This window comes from Salvelinus fontinalis, chromosome 20, assembly GCF_029448725.1.
Source record: "Salvelinus fontinalis isolate EN_2023a chromosome 20, ASM2944872v1, whole genome shotgun sequence".
NCBI lineage: Eukaryota > Metazoa > Chordata > Actinopteri > Salmoniformes > Salmonidae > Salvelinus > Salvelinus fontinalis.
In genome coordinates this window covers 20,034,622-20,057,444 of record NC_074684.1, presented here as the reverse complement: position 1 = coordinate 20,057,444, position 22,823 = coordinate 20,034,622, and the positions used below count along the sequence as shown (strand labels likewise).

General features: G+C 44.3%; 2 protein-coding genes and 1 pseudogene across 4 annotated transcripts in view; 2 read left to right on the top strand and 1 right to left on the bottom strand.

Annotated features, from left to right (window-relative positions):
• Positions 1 to 106: 106 nt before the first annotated feature.
• On the bottom strand, positions 107 to 8,454 carry LOC129817480 (DNA-dependent metalloprotease SPRTN-like; annotated as a pseudogene).
• Positions 8,455 to 8,995: 541 nt separating this feature from the next.
• exoc8 (exocyst complex component 8) lies at positions 8,996 to 11,648 on the top strand. The gene has a single exon (XM_055872753.1). It carries the CDS (start codon positions 9,194 to 9,196, stop codon positions 11,261 to 11,263), a length of 2,070 nt encoding a protein of 689 aa, XP_055728728.1. The 5' UTR covers positions 8,996 to 9,193; the 3' UTR covers positions 11,264 to 11,648.
• Positions 11,649 to 12,890: 1,242 nt separating this feature from the next.
• The window catches only part of LOC129817476 (E3 ubiquitin-protein ligase TRIM9-like), a 27,287-nt gene continuing 17,354 nt past the window's right edge, over positions 12,891 to 22,823 (top strand). The window contains exon 1 of one of the 3 annotated variants that reach the window (XM_055872750.1): positions 12,891 to 13,793. In XM_055872750.1, the coding sequence (XP_055728725.1) occupies positions 13,035 to 13,793 (759 nt within the window). In that variant the 5' untranslated portion in view covers positions 12,891 to 13,034. The remainder of the gene's footprint in view (positions 13,794 to 22,823) is intronic. The other 2 variants (XM_055872748.1, XM_055872749.1) reach the window with 2 other exon arrangements.

Sequence of the window (22,823 nt, the reverse complement as noted above, 5' to 3'; positions counted from 1 at the left end):
TTGTAGTTACACGTGCCGCATTCAACCAGTTAGCAAGTCGGAAATGTTCGACTTTCTTAGTTCCGACTAGCGCAGCATTATTCCTGAAGTAAATCACAGCTCTACATTATGTGGAATGATTTATTATGAAGACAGTTTTAATGAGCCACCACCAAATAGCCATCATTCAACATTTTATCAAATATCAAAGTTCTCAAGCTTATTTTCTTTAGGATAAAGGAACACTTAGAAAAGAAACAAACTTGACATGTGCAACATGAATACCATTGACTGAGAATAGTACAACATGCAAACTGAGGGTGGGTGAGGTCATCATGACAAGTATGTGTCTGCAGAACAAAGGTGTCAGTATGAATGACAGATGGTGGGCTTTCCATCCATGGTCCTTCTTCACTAACAACAGACCCTCAACAAAGAGATGAAGCCCAACCCCCAGAGGCACATGTGGCCTAAAAAATGTCAGATGTCATTGAAAAAGCAAGGTCTCAACAACTGACATAAGTAATTTTAAATGTGAAAAACAAACAAATGCATGTATTCCCTCACTTAAAACATATTATTTTATATGAATTGGCATTGCATCAATATGAGTTGAAATGAACTCAAAATTCGTTTTTAAATTGTGTAGTCAAGACAAGGACAGTTAGTGACTACCCCATACAGCCTTCATAATCAACATGAGTGCTGGTGCCTTTTCACGGCACTCAAGCTGAAAGGATTGTCAGTTTACCACTGACGAAACATTAAATACAGGCTAGAGATAACAGGGTGCAACTAATTTTAGCACTGCTCTTTTGTCTGTTTTCTTCCTAAAATCCATAATATGCTACATATTTGTCATTGTGCTAATTGTCTGGGTTGTTCTCAGTATCTTGCAGGTCAGGAGGAGCAGAAGTTGTGACACAGCTGCCAGTCTTATTGTTGGTCTTTGACTCCTTGAACTCTGCTGCCTTCCTCTCTTCTATGACATTTAGCTCACTCCACTGCCCCTGCACTTTCCTTCCCTAAATAACATATTCCTTGGTTTTATTCTAGGAAAAACATTCCTTGATGCATGTGAGACCACAGACTCAAATAGTACTGTACTTGAAAAGAGCACTATCGGTATTAAATTGCACAATAAGTTTGTCTTTACGGAAACTGTCATTGCTCTCTTGGCCCGTCTAGTTACGTCCTCATAAAACCATCCTGCACTCTTTGAAAGTGAATCAACAGACATTTCTCGTCGTTGGTCTACACCCTTGGGGAGGCAGGAAATCTATTCAAAAGCATCTGAGCATGTATGGGTATTGAAGTATATGTGTCCGAGAATGATGTAATTTTTCAGTCAATTTAATTAGTTTAGTGATATGATGAAATGGTACTTGAGACTCTTATTGATTTCCATTAGTCTGCCATTGTAGTCAGACATTGAGGAGGACTATGAAAAGGCACATTCAGCCAGAAGATACTTAGGGTATTGTAAGAACATTTGATTGTTTAAATAAAATTCATACCAGTGAATAGCAAGCATGTGTGAAATGTTATAATGCCAGATCAGCATACCAGACAGACATATTCCAAATTCAAGACCGCAGCAACTATATCAATTGCCTATGTCATAGCAACATCAAGCCATCAAGTAGAAGTGGTACCAATGAAATCAATTCTTCCTAAGAGAGGACATTTCCAACGCTAAAACATTTGGATAGTTTGAGGTAGAATTTCACAATTGAACAATGGGCTACAAGACATAGTAGATGCAAGCAAAAGTCAAACTGGAAAACTTCAAACCTGTATCTCTTACAGCAGTCCTACATGAGATAGAAATTACATTTAAACTTATAAGCAAAATCAGCTTTGAATTCAAGAAAACAAACTCTAAAACTTCACCTATGCTGAGACTTGTTAAAAGTTTTGCCATATAAAATGGTTGCTGGGCTTTCAGCTCACGTTTCCGTTCTCACGAGAGACAGGAATCTAAATGTGCATTGATTATTGACTCTTGCACCTTGGCTTGGCATACTGGGCCACTGACGGACACATTAAGGCTTGCAGAGATGGCAGTGCTGTTCTGAACTGCAGAAGGGGCTGCTTTGTCCTCCGTTGTACACCTAGACGTTGATGGTCAAAGATGTGAGCAGAAGTGCAACCTTCCCAAGGCCTCTTCCTAGAAACTGGAATGTTGACTCTACTAGGCTTTTCAGGGCCTTCGAAATAGTTGGAATGGTGAGGCTCGGGGGACCCGGGTTTTGATGCGGCCGGAACACCAGAGCGATGGCTGTCCAGTTGTCTGGTATCTGAGGAAATGGCCGTTTTTGGCTGGTTTTCCAAAGTTCAAACCACCCACAGATGAAGATGCACTTTTGTTCTCAGCTGCTGGTTTTGAGACAGTGGAGGTACTAGTACTAGCTGCACTTCCAGACTTCCAGCCACTGGCGTTAACAAGGCCTTGGACAAAACTTTGTTTGGTCTTTAAAGCATCTGAGGAGTCACTATGTGGCTTGGTCACAGTGCTGTTGGGTTTGTAAACCCTAGCATGTGAACCATTGATGTTTAAAAATGCCTTGGATTTGCTGACATTTTTGGTGGTTTCTGTCCTCTGAAGGGACCATGGGCTCCCCCTGCTATGTAGGTTGTGGTGCTTCCCTTCTTCTGTGGGATAATCAGACCTGGCCGTTCAGGCGAGTTGATTCCCTTAGCTGTTGCCTGAGCTGGAGGACAGTACAAGTCTGGGAGACAAAGGAGTAGTGAGAGGTTTTGTGGGACTGTTGACAAGAGGTTTTTGAGTTGATGATGGTGGCTGTGAACTCCCTCCAAGCAAAAAACCTTTGTCACTGAATGGAATGATATTCCTTATATCCTGTAATCCAGAGCCTGAGACCAAAACATAGGGTTCATAGATTCACGAAGACACATTCACAAAGCCATATTTTGAATTGCAAATAATATTACTGCTCTCAGCACTCATTAGACGATTAAAATACATGTATTACCTGCAGTAGATGTGCTGGAAGCCTTGCACTTGCTTGTGGGCTTGTCTGTAGGCTTCTTGTCTTTGCTGATGTCTGTCTTGCCTTGGCTGTTGTCTGTCTTTTTTAGTTTCTTTCCATAACCCCCTGGCTCCTTGACCTTTGTATAGGTGCCCCCACAGGAGCGTAGGTGATCCCCCCACAATGCGTCTTGGGCTGAGGGGGCACGGTTCATTACCCTCTTCACATATCCAAAGTAGGGCTTACGAGTCTGACAGGGCCCATCACACCGCCACCAGTACTGACGGTAGAGATCCACTTCATCATGGAAAGTGTGATAGACCTGGTGGAACACAGTTGATTCAGAGACATATTAACACAAAGTACACTGACAGTTGACATTGATGGGACACCGAGCATAACTTACTGTGATTTTAGTTCCAGCGGCTTGGTTGATTCTTTCCATGTGCTTGCAGAACTCAGGTCCATGCCCATCATGACCTCTGTTGTTCTAAGTCATGAAGAGGATGGATCATCTCATGCAGAAGTGTCTGGAATAACAGGGTATTTCCATGTTATGCTATACTGAAGAAATTACATCAGCTACTTTGCTTACGTTATACAGTTGAAGTCGGAAGTTTACATAGACCTTAGCCAAATACATTTAAACTCAGTTTTTCACAATACCTGACATTTAATCGAAGTAAAAGTTCCCTGTCTTAGGTCAGTTATGATCACCACTTTATTTTAAGAATGTGAAATGTCAGAATAATAGTAGAGAGAATTATTTATTTCAGCTTTTATTTATTTTATCACATTCCCAGTGGGACAGAAGTTCACGTAAACTCAATTAGTATTTGGTAGCATTGCCTGTAAATTGTTTAACTTGGGTCAAACATTTCGGGTAGCCTTCCACAAGCTTCCCACAATAAGTTGGATGAATTTTGGCTCATTCATCCTGACGGAGCTGGTGTCACTGAGTCAGGTATGTAGGCCTCCTTGCTCGCACACGCTTTTTCCGTTATGCCCACACATTTTCTATTGGATTGAGGTCAGGGCTTTGTGATGGCCATTCCAATACCTTGACTTTGTTGTCCTTAAGCCATTTTGCAACAACTTTGGAAGTCTGCTTGGGGTCATTGTCCATTTAGAAGACCCATTTGCGACCAAGCTTTAAATTCCTGACTGATGTCTGGAGATGTTGCTTCAATATATCCACATAATCCGCATCCCTCATGATGCCACCTATTTTGTGAAGTGCACCAGTCCCTCCTGCAGCAAAGCACCCCCACAACATGATGCTGCCACCCCCATGCTTCACGGTTGGGATGATGTTCTTCTGCTTGCAAGCATCCCCCTTTTTCCTCCAAACATAACGATGGTCATTATGGCCAAACAGTTCTATTTTTGTTTCATCAGACCAGAGGACATTTCTCCAAAAAGTACGATCTTTGTCCCTATGTGCAGTTGCAAACTGTAGTCTGACTTTTATATGGTGGATTTGGAGCAGTGGCTTCTTCCTTGCTGAGCGGCCTTTCAGGTTATATCAAAATAGGACTTGTTTTAATGTGGATATAGATACTTTTGTACCTGTTTCTACCAGCATCTTCACAAGGTCCTTTGCTGTTGTTCTGGGATTGATATGCACTTTTCACACCAAAGTACGTTCATCTCTAGGAGACAGAACGCGTCTGTACTATTTGCGTACTATTGTTTGTACAGATGAATGTGGTACCTTCAAGCGTTTGGAAATTGCTCCCAAGGATGAACCAGACTTGTGGAGGTCTACAATTGTTTTCTGAGGTCTCGTCTGATTTCTTTTGACTTTCCCATGATGTCAAGCAAAGAGGCACTGAGTTTGAAGGTAGACCTTGAAATACATCCAGGTACACCTCCAATTGACTCAAATTATGTCAATTAGACTATCAGAAGCTTCTAAAGCCATGACATAATTCTCTGGAATTTTCCAAGCTGTTTAAAGGCACAGTCAACTTAGTGCATGTAAACTTCTGACCCACTGGAACTGTGATACAGTGAAATAATCTTTCTGTAAACAATTGTTGGAAAAATTACTTGTGTCATGCACGAAGTAGATGTCCTAACCGACTTGCCAAAACTATAGTTTGTTAACAAGAAATTTGTGGAGAGGTAGAAAAACAAGTTTTAATGACTCCAACCTAAGTGTATGTAAACTTCCGACTTCAACTGTATCTTATACAATTGCCAACAATCTGAAAAGGTTCAGGATTGTTAGTCAAAGTACCTGTGCAAGATTTCAACGGGGTCTAAGTTTCAGTAAAGGCGCACTGAGTCGAATAGAACACAGTCCACCTCGTCCTTCGTAAGAACACACACCTGCATACCTACAATTGAAGATTGTATAAAGAGACAGGTATTGAATAATGGAAAATTAACCACAGGAAAACATTCACATGGACCAGTTATAGCCATGACAGCCAAATTTCCCACATGCTTTAAATTCTGACAGTTGATGGGCAGCCATTATTCTAATGTATGAGATATAATCATAGACATATTTATCATATCAGATGATTGAATCGTTCAGACTTACAGTGTTATTCAAGGGCTCCATTTGACTTCCACACCACTGTGCTTTCCCCCGAAGAACGTGTCATCGAACTCTAGAAGCATTGCCCTCACATCTGGACTTGGGTCAAGATGGACGTAAATAGGGAATGACATCGTTGCTGCTAGACTCAACTTCCATTTCTTTGCTGGTTTGGCCACAGTTATCATCAGTTGGTGTGTATGAGGATGCCTCGAAGTCAAACTGCTCCTGCAGCTGAATGGCAAACACAACATCTTTGTCCATGTTCAACTAGCTAGCTACTGGTGTTGAAAAGATAATTCAAGTTAGATGGATAGCTACAATGAACAAAAATTAACACAACATGCAACAAATTCAAAGATTTTACTGAGTTAGAGTTCATAAAAGGAAATCAGTCAATTGAAATAAATTAATTAGGCCCTAATCTATGGATTTCACATGACTGGGAATTACAGATATGCATCTGTTGGTCACAGATACCCTAAAAAAAAAGAGTCGGGGGTGTGGATCAGAAAACCAGTCCGTACCTGGTATTGACCACCATTTGCATCATGCAGCGCGAAACATCTCCTTCGCATAGAGTTGATCAGGCTGTTGATTGTGGCCTGTGGAATGTTGTCCCACTCCTCTTCATCGGCTGTGTGAAGTTGCTGGATATTATATAGATTTTTAAAACCTTTATTTAACTAGGCAAGTCAGTTAAGAACAAATTCTTATTTACAATGACGGCCTACCCCGGCCAAACCTGTGCCACCCTATGGAACTCCCTATCACGGCCGGAGGTGATACAGCCTGGAATCGAACCAGAGACTGTAGTGACGCCTCTTGCACTGAGATGCAGTGCCTTAGACCGCTGCACCACTCGGGAGTCCAGTTGACATATTGTTGGGAATTGGGACACGCTGTTGTACACGTCGATCCAGAGCATCCTAAACATGCTCAATGAGTGACATGTCTGTTAAGTACGCAGAACATGGAAGAACAGGGACATTTTTAGCTTCCAGGAATTGTGTACAGATTCTTGCAACATGGGGAAGTGCATTATTATGCTGAAACATGAGGTACTGGCGTAAGATGAATGGCAAGACAATGGGTTTCAGGAGCTTGTCACGGTATCTCATTCAAATTGCCATAGATAAAATGCAATTGTGTTTGTTGTTCGTAGCTAATGCCTGCCCATACCATAACCCCACCACCACTATGGGGCACTCTTGTTCACAATGTTGACATCAGCAAACTGCTTGCCCACACAACCCCATATACGTGGTCTGTGGTTGTGAGACCGGTTGGACATACTTCCAAAATCTCTAAAACGAAATTGGAGGCGTCTTATGGTAGAAAAATGTACATTCAATTATCTGGCAACAGCTCTGGTGGACATTCCTGCAGTCAGCATGCCAATTGCACGCTTCCTCAAAACTTGAGACGTCTGTGGCATTGTAATGTGTGACAAAACAGCACATTTTAGAGTTGTCCCCGGCACGAGGTGCACCTGTGTAATAATCATGCTGTTTAATCAGCTTCTTGATACACCTGTCAGGTGGATGGATTAACTTGGCAAAGGACAAATGCTCACTATCAGGAATGTAAACAAATTCGTGCACAAAATTCACACATTTTTGTGCATATGGAAAATTTCTGGGATCTTTTATTTCCGCTCATGAAACATGGGACCAACACTTTACATGTTGCGTTTATATTTTTGTTCAGTATAGATGAGCTAGATTGGTAGTAACGTAAACTCACCCCATTCCGTACAAATGTGCGCAACCGCAACATTCAAACGAGGCTACAAAGAAAACGAATGGGACTGTAGCGACTGTGTTGACTTCAAAATCTGGGGTGTGAACTAGGTTTCTATTCAAGCGTTGATCGACATGGTAATGGTTCTATAGTATTGGAGAAAAGTTCAAAAAACGGACCCTCCGTTACATCGTGACGTGTCATGTCGTAACGTACAGCACGCATAAAGCAACTATTTCTGTCTTACAATCTCTCTCCATCAGGTGGAGCACTTCTCTCATCGTTTAAAAACAAGAAATGGACAATGCCGGGGGTAAGGGGGGATACCTAGTCATTTTTTGCGTCATCATTGCCTGCGATCATCATTCTCAAAGCCGCTGTTTACTTCTAAAATCACTTTAGCACCGCCCTAAAAACCCGATTCAAATTCGACACAAACCTTCAAATAGGTATGTAATGACACATTATATAAACTCTTTAGTGTTTAATTTACATTTTAGAGGCGATAAGTTGGACAGATCGAGTGAAAAAAAGCTATTTTCCCACATTAAATCTCTCCTTCTCACTATCACGCATTAGTTTCGCTTCCCCACCCGCCCTTTAAAAAAAAGACCTGACGTGGCTCATTGCCTGCTTGAATTATGCAGAAACGGGCAGCGTTTAGGTCATGTAATTTATAATGTTGGAAAGGGGAGAAATTGTGCTTTACAATGGTATTGACATTACAGTTCATCTGGAAGTATTTGGGGCGCTAAAATAAAGGCAAATGTACGGACCAAGGCGATGTACGAGTTTACGTTACTGACTATAATATCGTTGCCCTATAACGTTAACTAGCTAATGAATGCGCTTTACTTTAACTTTACCAACCCTCAGATGACTGTCATCATGGTCTGATAAATATTATTGTTATATCTACGTAAGCTTACCTCAATATCCTGCTTAAGTTAAATATCGATTCATGTTGGTTATTTTTAGGTAGATAACAGTACACACTATATAAAATTCTCGCCTGTTCAAAATACGTGTAATTTCAGTCTACGGTGCTTTTGGGAATTCTGGGATATGTTGTTCCTCCACGGAGATTTCCCTAGTTACCACAGCCACAAAGTCAAAATGGCTCTATTGTAAAACGTTTTTTTTACAGACATTAATTTAATGTTAGGCATAAGGTTAGCAGTGTGGCTGAGGTTATGTTTAGTTTTAAAATCAAATTTTAAGAAAAATAAATTGTAGAAATAGGCGGGATTTATGACATTGTGGCTGAAGTAACTAGTGATGACACACTACTGTAGCACTCGCGAATAAATGTTGTCCAACTAAACATTTACTCGGGATTTTACATAACACTTACGCTGAAATAAAAGAAAACGTTCAAACTAATATTGACTGTCATTTTGATCTCTCAATATCAATACAACTTCGATGACTGAGCACACCATGTATTTTATGATTCAATGCATTTATTTTTTAAACCATACCAGAGAGGAAAAGGAGAAGCGGGAGGGTTTACTCTGCCCTAAATCTGTACACAAAAATAAGACCAAGTGAGGAATTTTTGTATGGAGGTCAAAGAGACGTGAGTATCTGCCCTCTTATAGGCTATAATGGTCACACTTGATCTCACAACCTTCTGTCTGCCTTCCATCTTTAACGACATGTGTTTCGATTGTTAGAGCGGTCACTCGATTATCTTGCCATTATAATCGAAAGTCTTTGACCATAATACACATTTTGTTGGCCACCTAGTCGCCGGACGTCTCGTGACGTTTTGGGTGTTAACCTATTTCCCCCTTCCTGACTGTTAGTACTGTGCTGCTAAAATCAAAAAAGAACAAGCCGGTCAGTAGTCGTTCTCACCTATTTCTGTATATTATTATTGTTCTAGCACATGTTTGTAATCTGAAGAATATACCTTAAAACGTTGGAGATGACAGACCAGGCGAACAGACTGCGCAAGCAATTGGAATCAGCTAATTTCGACCCCCAAAATTATGTCAAGCATCTCTCACAACAGTCTGATGGCGACAGAGATTTGCAGGAACATCGTCAAAAAATACAGACCCTAGCAGATGAAACGGCTCAAAACCTGAAGAAAAATGTCTACAAGAATTACAGACAGTTCATCGAAACTGCCAAAGAGATTTCGTACCTGGAGAGTGAGATGTACCAACTGAGTCATATTTTGACAGAGCAGAAGAGTATCATGGAGAGTATTACCCAGTCATTGCTCTCAACAGATAAGGATGAAACGGCAAAGGAGATGCTGGCAGCATTCCCCAAAGAGACAGAGGAAGTGAAACAGAGAACACTGACTACACTGCTTGAGAAAGTAGAGGGGTGCAAAAACATTATGGACACCCCAGGCAGGTATTTAGTGTACAATGGCGACCTGGTTGAATATGATGTGGACAACATGGCACAACTTCAAAAAGTGCATGCCTTCCTGATGAATGATTGCCTTCTCATTGCCACCTGGTTAGCGAATCGCCACGGTACAGTGAAGTACAAATACAATGCACTGTATGATCTGGAGAGCTTTGCAATCGTTAACGTGAAAGACCATCCCCCAATGAAGGACATGTTTAAAATCCTGATGTTCCCCGAAAGCCGCATATTTCAGGCAGAGAACAGCAAGATTAAAAAGGAGTGGCTGGAGATCCTTGATGAGACAAAGAAAAATAAAGTGACTCAGGAAAAACATAAGACGGAAGAGGTAGAGTTGCCCAATTCACCTGTGAGACCAGAGGCCTTGGTCTCGACCAACCCTTTTGATGACGAAGAGACCAACCCTTTTGACTCGGAGGAGGCAGTGGATCTGGGATTGGAGTGGATCCAGGAGCTTCCCGAGGACCTGGACGTGTGCATTGCCCAACGGGACTTTGAAGGTGCCGTGGACCTCCTGGACAAGCTGAACGAGTACCTGAAGGACCAGCCTGTCAATACGAGGGTGAAGGATCTCAGGGTGAAGGTGGATGAGCGTGTCCGACAGCTGACGGAGGTGCTGGTGTTTGAGCTCTCTCCTGACCGTTCCCTCCGTGGGGGACCCAAAGCAACCCGTCGGGCAGTGTCTCAGTTAATCCGGCTGGGGCAGTCCACCAAGGCCTGTGAGCTCTTCCTGAAGAACCGAGCCGCTGCTGTGCAGACCGCCATCCGCCAGCTGCGTATTGAGGGGGCTACTCTGCTCTACATACACAAGCTTTGCAACATCTTCTTCACTAGCCTGCTGGAGACGGCCAAAGAGTTTGAGATGGACTTTGCCGGTAACACAGGCTGCTATTCGGCATTTGTGGTCTGGTCGCGCTCATCCATGAAGACGTTTGTGGATGCCTTCAGTGGGCAGGTGTTTGACAGTAAGGAGAACCTCTCCACTGCTGCTGAGTGTGTCAAGGTGGCCAAGGAGCACTGCAAGCAGCTCAGTGAAATCGGCCTGGACCTCACCTTCACGCTGCAGTCCCTCCTGGTCAAAGACATCAAGGCAGCCTTGCAGAGCTACAAGGAGATCATCATTGAGGCCACCAAGCACCGAAACTCTGAGGAGATGTGGAGGAAGATGAACCTAATGACACCAGAGGCTCTGACCAAGCTGAAGGAGGAAATGCGCAGCTGTGGCATGAGCAGCTTCAATCAGTATACAGGAGACGACTGCTGGGTCAACCTCAGCTACACCATCGTGGCCTTCACCAAACAGATGATGGCTTTCCTGGAGGAGGGGTTGAAGCTCTACTTCCCAGAGTTGCACATGGTCCTGCTGGAGAGCTTGAGGGAGATCATCCTTGTGGCTGTGCAGCACGTCGATTACAGCCTGCGGTGTGAACAGGAGGCAGAGAAGAAAGCCTTCATTCTCCAAAATGCCTCCTTCCTGCACGATACTGTCCTCCCTGTGGTGGAAAAGAGGTTTGAGGAAGGAGTGGGGAAACCTGCTAAGCAATTACAGGACTTGAGAAAAAGTGCACGGCCCAGTCGTGTCAATCCTGATAGCACTATGTCTCAGGTCTAGTGGGTGGATGATAACCTGTTGTGAACAGCACTTTTTGTTGTATTGATGCCACTGTTGAACTTCAAATCTTTGGCCACAACTGATGAAATCTTTATTCTGCTATGTCGTACAGGCTATTCCGTGATGATTCTTTCTGTTGAATGTGATGTTGAAGACAATGACATCGATATAGTTTGTGATTTTAGAATTTCACTTATTTTTCCTATGCTTGATGAAATAGCATTACGAATAGTAGGCTATCTGGAATAAGGTGACTGATTCATAAAGCCATGTATTAACTTAATGCACTTAGGAATGTTATTGATTTGTATGAATGCGCTTCTGAAAAACGCTATGGTATCCCCCAAATTATCTCTCAAAATAAAAAGTGTATGCATTATAACAATTTTGTCCAATTAATGAAAAAAATATTTGTTAATATACTGTTTGATTAACTTTCTGCAAGACAATGGAAATTCGAAGGATTACTGAACCAAATGGTGAAAAAGGATTTTGACCCTACGATTGAGTGTTATGATGGGGAAAAAAAGATCAAGAGGGCAGGGGATTTTTTTTGACACTATAATCTTCTTATACAATATTTTTCATATCCCTAGTGAAGATTTTCAGAACATTTGTTATTTCTGGATAAAATAGGGGTTTTATGTTCAATGTTTTCCATCATAACTGATTATAGTCTTCTAACATGGCATCAAAATTCACATAGTAAGTCTCAGGATTTTCTAAATGGATAATGGATTGGATATTCAAAATATTTCAATTATTGTTGTAACAAACTCAATTCACATACTAAAGACATAACAGAGGGTACAATTTTGGGGAGAAAGAAATTCTGGCATACAGTCTTGACAGCTACCATATTATCATTGGAATCAAAAATGTATCTTAAAATCATTCAATCAAAGATAGCCTATAGTACATTTTTTGATAGTCTAATTTGGGATTGTGTCATACAAAGCATGAGTTATCAATTGTTCATGTTGTGGCGTTTTTCCCATTGTATGAAGCAATTATACTCTTGAAATGACAGCCCCTTGACTGGATCTCAGATAATCTGAGACCAATTGATTTATAAACTGCCACAATGGATGTAAATTATTCCAAGCCTGCTGCATTGCACACATCAGGGCCAGGGAACACATTGTCCTGACTAGTTAATTATGCCTGACAGGACATTTCAATGACAGTGTGCTCACAGGGATGCCAACCAATTTGGCAAGGACAATGGGTGCATATGCAAAACATGTGAATCATGGATAGATATAACTTGACCTACATATCAGTAGGATAAGGGAAACGTTCTGGGAAAATGTGCCACATTTTCAGAATATGCATCCAGCATTTCATTAAATGGTTAGGTTGAAAATCTAAATGAAATGAAATCACCACCAACATTCATTGCACATTCAATAGCCTATTAAATGCGCAGGCAGGTGTGTCTGCTACCCATATGGTTTAAGATAGCCTACTGGTTAATAACAAATTTAGTATCACCGAGGTGTAAATAGCCTACAATTACCATATTTTTCACAAACGTTGGGGCTTCTCACTGTGATTAAGGGGGTTGTAGTTTTTTGTTGTTGATAAACGTGAAATTCTTATTGTGAAGCTGCAGTTGCAGAACTGATCCACTCGGACTACAACGCCAACAATTCCGACTCGCGCGCGCCTGCGTAAAACGGGCAAGGGAGCTGTCAGTATCAAATAGTGCTGGTCTGTTTTCATAGATTGCTGCTCTTGCGTTCTGTGTAAGGAGCGTTGTATAGAAGACATGATGGATGAAGAATTAAAATGCCCGGTTTGCGGTTCTCTTTTCAAGGATCCTATTCTTTTACCTTGCTCGCACAATGTGTGTTTGGCGTGCGCCCGAAATATCATTGTACAGACCCCAGAAGGTGAAACACCACCGCATAGCCGTGCCTCCAACTCGGACTACGATTATTTGGATATGGACAAAATGAGCATGTATAGTGAAACGGACAGCGGCTATGGATCATACACGCCGTGCCTCAAGTCTCCAAATGGGGTGAGGGTGTTTCCTCCGACTCTGGTGCACCGCCACTGCTCCATAACGTGTCCTCTCTGTCACCGTAGTGTCTCTCTGGATGAGCGGGGGCTGAGGGGCTTTCCACGTAACAGGCTACTGGAGGCGATCGTGTCTCGGTATCAACAGAGCCGCTCTGTCAACGTGAAATGTCAGCTATGTGACCGCAACCCTGTCGATGCCACTGTGATGTGCGAGCAGTGTGACGTGTTTTACTGCACACCTTGCCAGCAGCGATGCCACCCTTCCCGTGGACAGCTGGCCAAACATCGATTAGTGCCACCGACCCAATCGCCAGTTGCAGGAGGACAGCAGATGCCCGCCGCCACCTTACGCAAACAGGGAACATGTGCAGACCATGACACGATGAACTTTAGCATGTACTGCGTCAACTGCAAGACTCCAGTGTGCATGAAGTGTCTGGAGGGTGGCAAGCATGGGAGTCACGATGTAAAACCTTTAGCGGCCATGTGGAAACAGCACAAGGTAAGGATGGAGGCGGTGGGGATGGCTTGGCCATAATCCGCTGCTCTGTGCAGCATCACATCACCGATGTCATCAGTGCCTTTTAAATCACACCAACAATTTACTGTAAGGGACAATTCATCCGTGGTAACCTATAGTAGGTTCACTCACAGATGAATAAATAATTGGAACCCACAAGTCTGACTCACTAGTGTCAGTTTACTAAACTCCAGTTTCTAGGCCAGATTTTCCCTGCCTACAGTACAGCTCTGGGTTTGTGAAAAGGTCACCAGCGCTGTGTAACATGCCCCATGGTTTTCTCAGCTCCCACTACATGGTGAAGAGGAGTAGGATGCTGTGACTCAGAGCTGGGCTCTGCTCCTCCCAGGCATAGCATTTCTATAGGCAGAATGTGGACTGAGAGATAGTAGAGTAGTACCCAATCACACACACATTACATTGAGCTATTACACAGCTATCACAAATAAAATTAAAAGCCTTTATCACCCTCAGAGCAAACTGGGTCACTAATCTCACATTTTGCATGATTGGGACTGTATGCCCCACGACCTTCCTTCCATCCATCATTTATCAAACAGCATGCATCCGTCTTCCCACTCACCCTCACTGATTAGAAGGGTTGCTCTGAGTTCAGTTCACTTTTATCACACTAGCCTACTGTCCCACAAAAGGACTGTGAAAATCACATAAGTGTGAAGCAGCATGTATAAGTAATGAGCCCTATAAATAAAATATGCAGAAGCGCTTAGTTCATATATTTCCTGGGGTTGAGTGAGCTCAATTACACACCAGTACATCGTCCATTTAGTGTTTTTATGGCCAACATTCTGTATTGACAAGAATGGGATGGTCAAGTGAGCTCTTCTCAGGTTGGAAGTGTGTGTGTGTGTGTGTGAGCGAACGAGAGAGAGAGATGGAATGGGAGTATGTGTTTATGAAGAGGGGGAGGACATGAATCTATTGGTCTGCTATTGTGGCAAATTATCTCTGTACTGTTGAAGTTACACTATCACTCTTCCCACCTGTTCTTGAATGAGTCCACTGCACCAGACAGCTCCCCATGTCACTGTACATTTACATTTTAGTAATTTAGCATATACTGTCATGCAGAGCAACATACTTTAGTGACTGCATACATTTTCATACTGGTCCCCCATGGGAATTGAACCCACAGCCTTGGCGTTGCAAGCACCATGCTCTACCAACTGAGCCCAAATGTAAACGAGACCAAATGTATGAATGAGTCCACTACACCAGGCAGCCCTTTATGTCACTGTCACTAGGATGTAATTCTGTTGTGACATAGGGGACTAATTCACATCTGTTACTCACATTCTCATCCACAGCTCCAGATCCACCCTCAGGCTCTGACATGCTTTATCATTTGTCCTCCTCTAGGAGCTGACAGAAAACTCAATTGAACAGACTCAACAACCAGTCTGTTAGTTAGGGTAGGAAGGCCTGGAGATTTCAGTGTTGATAGGAGAGAGAGAGAAAGGCTGCTCGTCCAAGGTTTCTTTTATGACCACAGATGGATTATGGCATGTGGCCCAGAGGCAGTTGTCATCCTCCATGCTGCAGAGATCCAGAGTGCTGATAATGGAGAGGCATGTGTGTGCTGACCGTCTGTGGACTGTGGAGAACATAATCAGCACTGAAAGCCCAACACACACACACACACACACACACACACACACACACACACACACACACACACACACACACACACACACACACACACACACACACACACACACACACACACACACACACACACACACACACACACACACACACACACACACACCTCCTCTGCCGGACTGCTGCTGTCTCACTCCTCAAATCTGACCCACGTCCACTGGGAATGAGAGACTGTGTGTGTGTGTGTGTGAGTGTGTGCGCTCTTGTGTGGTGGGGTGTGTGGGTGTGTCTCTTATTACAGTGCTCGAGCTGTTGTATTGCACTTGGCTTGCTAGTGGGAATAACAATAAACCCCCATTAGTTTTTGTTGGACCTTCAGTTGTCAATCTTATCTTTCTGTATGGGGATGCTTTTACAAACATGATTTGAAAGTAATGTAAAGAAGGACATCGTTATGTTTATGTTATTTACAGTATGTCAAATGAAACAACGGAACACAAGGGACTGCCTTAGGGTATCAATGATATTTTTCTCTCCGTTTACAGTGCCACTGTGAGTTAGTGATTTTTTTTTGTTGCCAGGAATACATCATAAATATGTATTTACTAGTGGATAAACCACAGATGAGGGATTGGATGGTAAGTCATAGTGGTGTAGTTTCCTATGAATGTCCTGTGGGCAGCCAAGCAGAAGCACCCAAAGTCAGTCTCTATTTAAAGCCCCCCCCCCTCCCCCCCACACACACACACACACTACACACTGGTCCCAAACTCTATACCTGCATGCACAAGTACAGGGCATTGCTCACTAGGCACCAGCAGACATGCGCAATCGGGCCCTGCCAAGTCCAGAAGGGCAGCTCGCCGATTGTTACAACCAACTTTGTTTTGTCCTGAATTCCCAAATACTGCACATTATAAATGGCCACAAAGACTCTTTTAGGAGATTAGAGAAACCATGGTTCCTCTTTGTAGATACAGATGATACTGCAGCTGAAGACATCTTGCTATGCTACCTCAGGCATAGAGAAAAAGGGAGCCCCTCTCCCAGACCCAGCAATGGCGTTGGCTCCAGAATGTAGTTATTAATGTAAATGACAGTATCGCCTATCCCATTGAATATGTGTGCTGTGCCTTACTCTAGCTGCATAGTTCCTGATACACTAGACTTGGTAAATGCTGTGATGAATAAACGTTTGGTGATGGGGGAGCCAGGGATAAAAGGATGAGTGCGTATACTTTATGTGTGCAACTACTGTAACCAAAGGCATAGGAGCAGGAGAATTTTTGAGCTATTTTTAGAGGAGAGAATGAGTGCTTGGGCAAGACCTTTATGAAGTGTGTGGACAGAGATTGTAGTGCTGTGCGCAAATACTGCAAGTGTTACCATGGCTACACAGTGGCAAATTACCAGAATGTTTGAAAAAAATTGGGATTAATATATTCTAACTTTGTAAGTGTATGTAACAGGTTTTACAATATGTGTAATATCTCAAATAGCAGGAATAATTTATGATCAATGCTTTTCGATGTATTTAGCTACACAGCTGAAAGCTGACTGTCCCATAGTATGAAGAAATAATTAATTAATTATTCCTTGCAAGTGTAATTTGAACTGGGTTTTATGTAATGGAAATTGTCCATATTCTGCATGTTCATACATATATTAATGTAGCAAATCCTATCAATATTTGATATCTTGTTAAGGCGCTTCCTTTTAAGTATATAACATAACGTTATTACTATAACTACTGTTCACTGAAGGAGGGAAATGAGGTAAAAAATAGTATGGGGAGTCACACTCTTGCGACTTCTGTTGATGGATCTACAATCACAACTGACAAGGCCAATGAAATCCGCACCTCGCTGGAAGTCCGGCTTTCTACGGTGATAAGCGTGAGGCTCGAATTCATTCCTTCAATTTAATACCGCTCTTCACCGAGCCCAGGAACAGACGGTGTGGGGCCAAACAGGTGTTGTACCTCCTTCAGGGAACAGTAGTTATAGTCATAACGTTACTTTCCCTTTGTCAGTCAACTTCGGTAGAACATACTATGGGGAAATATAATTGCAACCCAAGCCGACCCCAACAGATACTAAATGAAACGGCCCATGGCAGACCACCCAGACCTGACCCCACCAAATGCGGCAGTCTGGGTATTGCGCACACGGCACACTGCCTGGTGACTTTTCCCTGTCCCAGGCTTTAGCACACTGTGTGCTATACTGAAAGCAGTGAGATCCAAGCGATAAAACCTCACAAAAGTGTGTGGTGATGCCCAACTTCCCGCAGCACAAATATCTCCTATAGTCAACCCTTTAAACAACGCTCAAGACGCTGCCAGAGCCCTGATGGAGTGGGCGTGTACACCTTTATGTAAACCTTGCTCCTTGCTGGTATATGCCAGGGAGATCCAGAAAATCCAGTGGGAGAGACGCTGCATAGAGAGCGCCCTGCCCCGCGAGCTGGATTAGCAAAACAGACAAAAAGTTGGTCACATAAGCGGATATCCCAGGTCCGTTCAATGTACGTGCATAAAGCTCACACCGGACACAGGGCATGCAACCTCTGTTGCTCTTCAGAAGCAAACCTGGGAAATAGCTCAAAAGCTAAGGACCTGTAGGACACAGCCATGACTTTCAGGGCGAAGGACGCATTTGGACACAACGGCAACTTAGAGTTCCCCGAGGCGAACTGAGTACAGGAAGGGTGTACGGATAACGCATGGAGGTCCCCAACACGTTTAGCCAAAGCCATGAGCATGGAGGTTTTGTAGGAGAGGATTTTCACATCCACCAATTCCAGAGGCTCAAAGGGGATGCACACAGTGCCTCCAAAACCAGCGCCAAGTCTCATGTGGGCGCAATATATTTAGAGGCCGGTCTTTAGAGACCGGTTCTCTCTTTCAGGAACTGTACAACCAGGGGGTGAGCTCCCGGTGAGGTTCCGTCAATTCCCACATGACATGCTGAGACAGCGGTCATGTACACTTTTAAAGTGGAGAATGCTTGAAAAGCTCCTGTAGGAACATTAGGATGTCCCTAAAAGAGCACTGAAAAGGTACAAGTCCTTTATCTTGGCACCAGAGCTCAAATGCTTGCCACTTATACGCATACAGCCCTCTCGTGGAGGGCGCCGTTGCAGACTGAATGGTAACAACAACATTCTGAGGTAATTCTCTAGCCATCAAATTGGCCCTCTTAGGGGCCAGGCCCATAGGAACCAAATCTCTGGTCTTGCTTGCCAAACCTGCCCTTGTGCCTTGGACAACTGGTCCCTGTGCTACGGGAGTTTCCACGGGTCCCCGCCTAAAAGGCGAATGTCTCCGCAAACCAAGGCTGCCTGGGCCACTGGAGAGCCACAAGAATCAATGGTAAGCACTCCTGGTGCACACACTCCAACGTGAGGTGAATCAGAACCACTGGCGGAAACGTGTAAAGGAGATTCCAAGGCCACTGGTGCATCAGACAGTCCGTTCCCAATGGGGCACTCGGGTCCTTCATCGAGAAAAATATTGAAAATGTCCCATACCTGGGAGAGAGGGTTCCACCTAGATAAAATATCTGCACCCGAGTAAAGGCAACTGGGGACATGCGTCACCCAAAGCAAAAGCATGTGCACACTGCTCCCCAGCAATAGGGAGTGAGTAAAGGTTAGGCGGGAGAGAGACAGTCTCTTCCCATCTGTTGATGCACGCCACCGCTGAGATATTGTCGGTTCTGACATGCACAAGCCAGCCCAACAAAAACTGGGGGAATCGCCTGAGTGCCAGATACTCTGGGTAATTGACATGCAGTGCGCTCTGCACAAGTGTCCATGCCCCCCGAATCGAGTTTCCTTCGTACAGCTCACCCCACCTTCTGGGGAATCCATCTGTCGTGATCAACTTTTGGGATACAACTCAGCCCAACTCAGCCCATGGGAGCCCCCTGACAATAGCTGAGGGTTGCGTCCAGGTGAGTGGCTAGCACTCAGCACTGGAAGGGCCGCATCAACAATAGCCCCACGGAAACAACTTCCACCACAAAAGCCATCAACCCCAGTAGGCATAGGCACTGGCGAAAATTCACTGTGTGGGCCAGCCGGTATTTGGCTAAGCAGAGTCGAAAGCCGGACACCATCCGTGGGGATAGAAAGGTGTGATACGCGAGTCAGTCTAGCTCTAGACCCAGAAACGGAATGCGCTGAGAGGGACTCAGACAGCTCTTTTTCTGGTTTCTTATGAAGCCTAGAGCTGAATACGGGACAGTAGCATGGATGTGTGTAACACTGCTTGTCCCTTCAACTCTGCCGCCACCAGCCAATTGCTGTGATATCTGGTTGCTTGTGAGCATTCTGAGTTTGTAGACTCTGAGGTGCTTGCTGAGGACATGTAGGTCTACAATGGGACCAAAAGTCCTATCCCTTTTCGTAACCAGGTATACAGGATGTACGGACATAGGACCCACTCGGATTGCCTGCTTCTGGAGATGGGAAGATCTTTCCTCCCTCAAAACGGGCGCTGAGGCCTTGGGAACAGTCGATGTGATGACGTTGCAGAAGCGTGGGGGATGCACACCAAATTGTAGCCTGATGTCACTGTTCGCATGATCCAGGGCGACACTACACATGCGCGACATTGGTCGACACAGATTGGACTCCACCTCGTAGCCTTGGAGAAATTGGTTCTTCTTCCATTTACACCACTCTTGACAACCGTATGTCTGAACATGGAGAAGGAACACATTTCATTAAACTCACATACGGGAGACAACACTTTTAACACCCGTGAATAGTGGAACTCGGTTGAAAAAACATTGTTTATGTGCCATGGTTTACCTAAAGCCCAGCCTACTCTGGGTACATGGGCTCTGGCGACCAGTGACATACCCCGATTGGCCGTGCCACTTGGGTACTGTTGTCACAACGAGCCTCACTGATTTAGGCAGTAAGATGCATTCCGGTGACGGGCTGGCACCCAGCGGTGGACGGCACGCATTAAAAATAGATCCAGGGAAAAAACATTATCATGAAGGTTAGCAAAGTCATAGGCACCCGGTAGACAAAGTGCCTTGTAACCTAGCTGGGAATGGGACAGACAGCTCTGAAAAACAGACCCCTTCTGTTGTGACAGACGGGTGTCTTTCGTAATTTAATCTAATTCCCAGACAGCTTGGTCGTGTCCAACCCTGCTTATTCCCTCGACTCCGCTACCAACAAATAATCGCCTACAGAGACCATAACCTGTATCACTAGACACCTCATAGGGACTAGTGAGCTACAGGCAGGAATCAACACTGAATCCCAGTAATGAGCCACCTATGGGGAGGGACGCTCCCATGAGGACAGTGACCCAACTTGTCACTGTCATCCTGGGGAGATTGATATACCCTTTGAACCCTGTGAACACTGTGGAACGCGGGTAACGGAGGTGGCAGCATTAAATATGGACAAGCTTCCAACATACGTTGTGCTTCCGTGAGTTTTTATTTAACCTTTATTTAACTAGGTAAGTTGGTAAAGAACAAATTCTTATTTACAATGACGGTCTACCCCGGCCAAACCCTAACTCGGATGACATTGGGACTACCAATCACGGCCGGTTGTGATACAGCCTGGAATTTAACCACGGTCTGTAGTGACAACCCTCTAGCACCATGAAGCAGTGCCTTAGACCGCTGCGCCACTCGGGAGCTCGAAAGACTGTGCTTCCGTGAGACTGTTTGCCAAGCGTGGGGGCATTGTTGTCACAGTAATGTTTTTGCAGAGGGGGGCACTGGTCATGGCCCCTTGCTCCGGGGGTTACCCCAGCCAAGTGCTCAGGGGGCTACTTTTTCATTTGAGGTGCGCGCAAAACCGGTTTCCTTCACTTCCTCCAACTCTAGGACCTGAAAATAGGAATGGGGTTGCCATAACGCTGGGGAAAGCTAGTAAATTTGACTCGCCGGAAGTTAAGCATGCTTGCCGACTTTAGCCAGGAGGCTTTTTAGCATAAGCTAGGCTAGCTAGCATCTTTGACCGCAGCACGGTCCGTTTAGAATAACCAAGCAATTTAACGCTACATACTGTATACTAAACAAGAGCGCTAATCCAGCAACACCACTGTGGCGAGGCAGGAATAGTTAGTAATAGCTAGCTCGCCTCAGAGAGTTAGCCAACCTGGCTAGCACGCTATGCAGGGCTCATTTAGCTAGTCCAGTCTTGAAAGTCCACGTAGGACCGTATCACTGAGGTGGGACCGGACCCTTCATCAACAAGTCTGGGAAGAGAAGCAAGCAGTGCTTGACCGAGGCAGACACAGGTGGCGGGGGGTACATACCAAACCTGGCTGCCCTCTCTTTTTCGAGTAGCCTCCCATAACTGGCATCAGAGCGCACAAGAGCCAGGTTGGGTGCAGGTAGACGACATTTGCTCCCACCACCCAATCCATCTCTGCTTCCTGTACCTCGGTCCAAGCCGAGGTACTGGCTTTCGGGAAAGGAAAGTCACTATCAGTAATTCCAAGCTTCCTCAAGATTGATACATGTCTTTCCAGGGAGTTTGTACACAGTACGTGGCAATGCGAACACAAACTGTGTGCATTCTCTGTGATGCTGTACTGAGCTGTCTGTGCTGTGCAGCACTGTGCTGTGCTGGCTGTCGTGGACATGCTGTTGAGCGTTAGTCGGTCGTGGAGCAGCAGTGTGCCATACGGCCAGAGGATTTGTGTGAGGCTGAGCCGGAGAGGGAGAATGGTTCTGCTCTCATCCAGATGTGGAGCGCTAATGACATAGCTGCTGAGAGAGGGAGAAAAGGGAGGAGGTGGAGACAAAAAGAGAGGGGAAACAAAAATGGAGATGGAGGCGATAAGAATCTAAGCTATTCCTCCAGGAGTGTCCCTAAAGACCCATTTGAAATCATGGTCAACGCCACAGATGAGCACTGCAGCTTTGCATCGTCTTACCCAGATCCCTAAACACTGGGCTGGAAATGAATAGCTATGCTCCTCCACTGTTGAAAGCCTCTGCTCTTGAATGTCATGCATATTACTTAAGAGTTCTCTCTCTAATGACATTACTGGGTCTCTTCATTGCATTCATTGCATCAGATAATAAGAGAGGAAGGATGCTGCTGACAAGGAAAAGGATGCCTCTCCCCCCTTTTTTAATAAAGGGAACACTAAAATAACACATCCAAGATCTGAATGAATGAAATATTCTTATTAAATACTTTTTTCTTTACATAGTTGAATGTGCTGACAACAAAATCACACAAAAATGATCAATGGAAATCAAATTTATCAACCCATGGAGGTCTGGATTTGGAGTCACACTCAAAATTAAAGTGGAAAACCACACTACAGGCTGATCCAACTTTGATGTAATGTCCTTAAAACAAATCAAAATGAGGCTCAGTAGTGTGTGTAGCCTC

Excerpts from the sequence above, each read along its gene's own strand:
- exoc8 (XM_055872753.1), top strand. The coding sequence starts at position 9,194 with ATGACAGACCAGGCGAACAGACTGCGCAAGCAATTGGAATCAGCTAAT.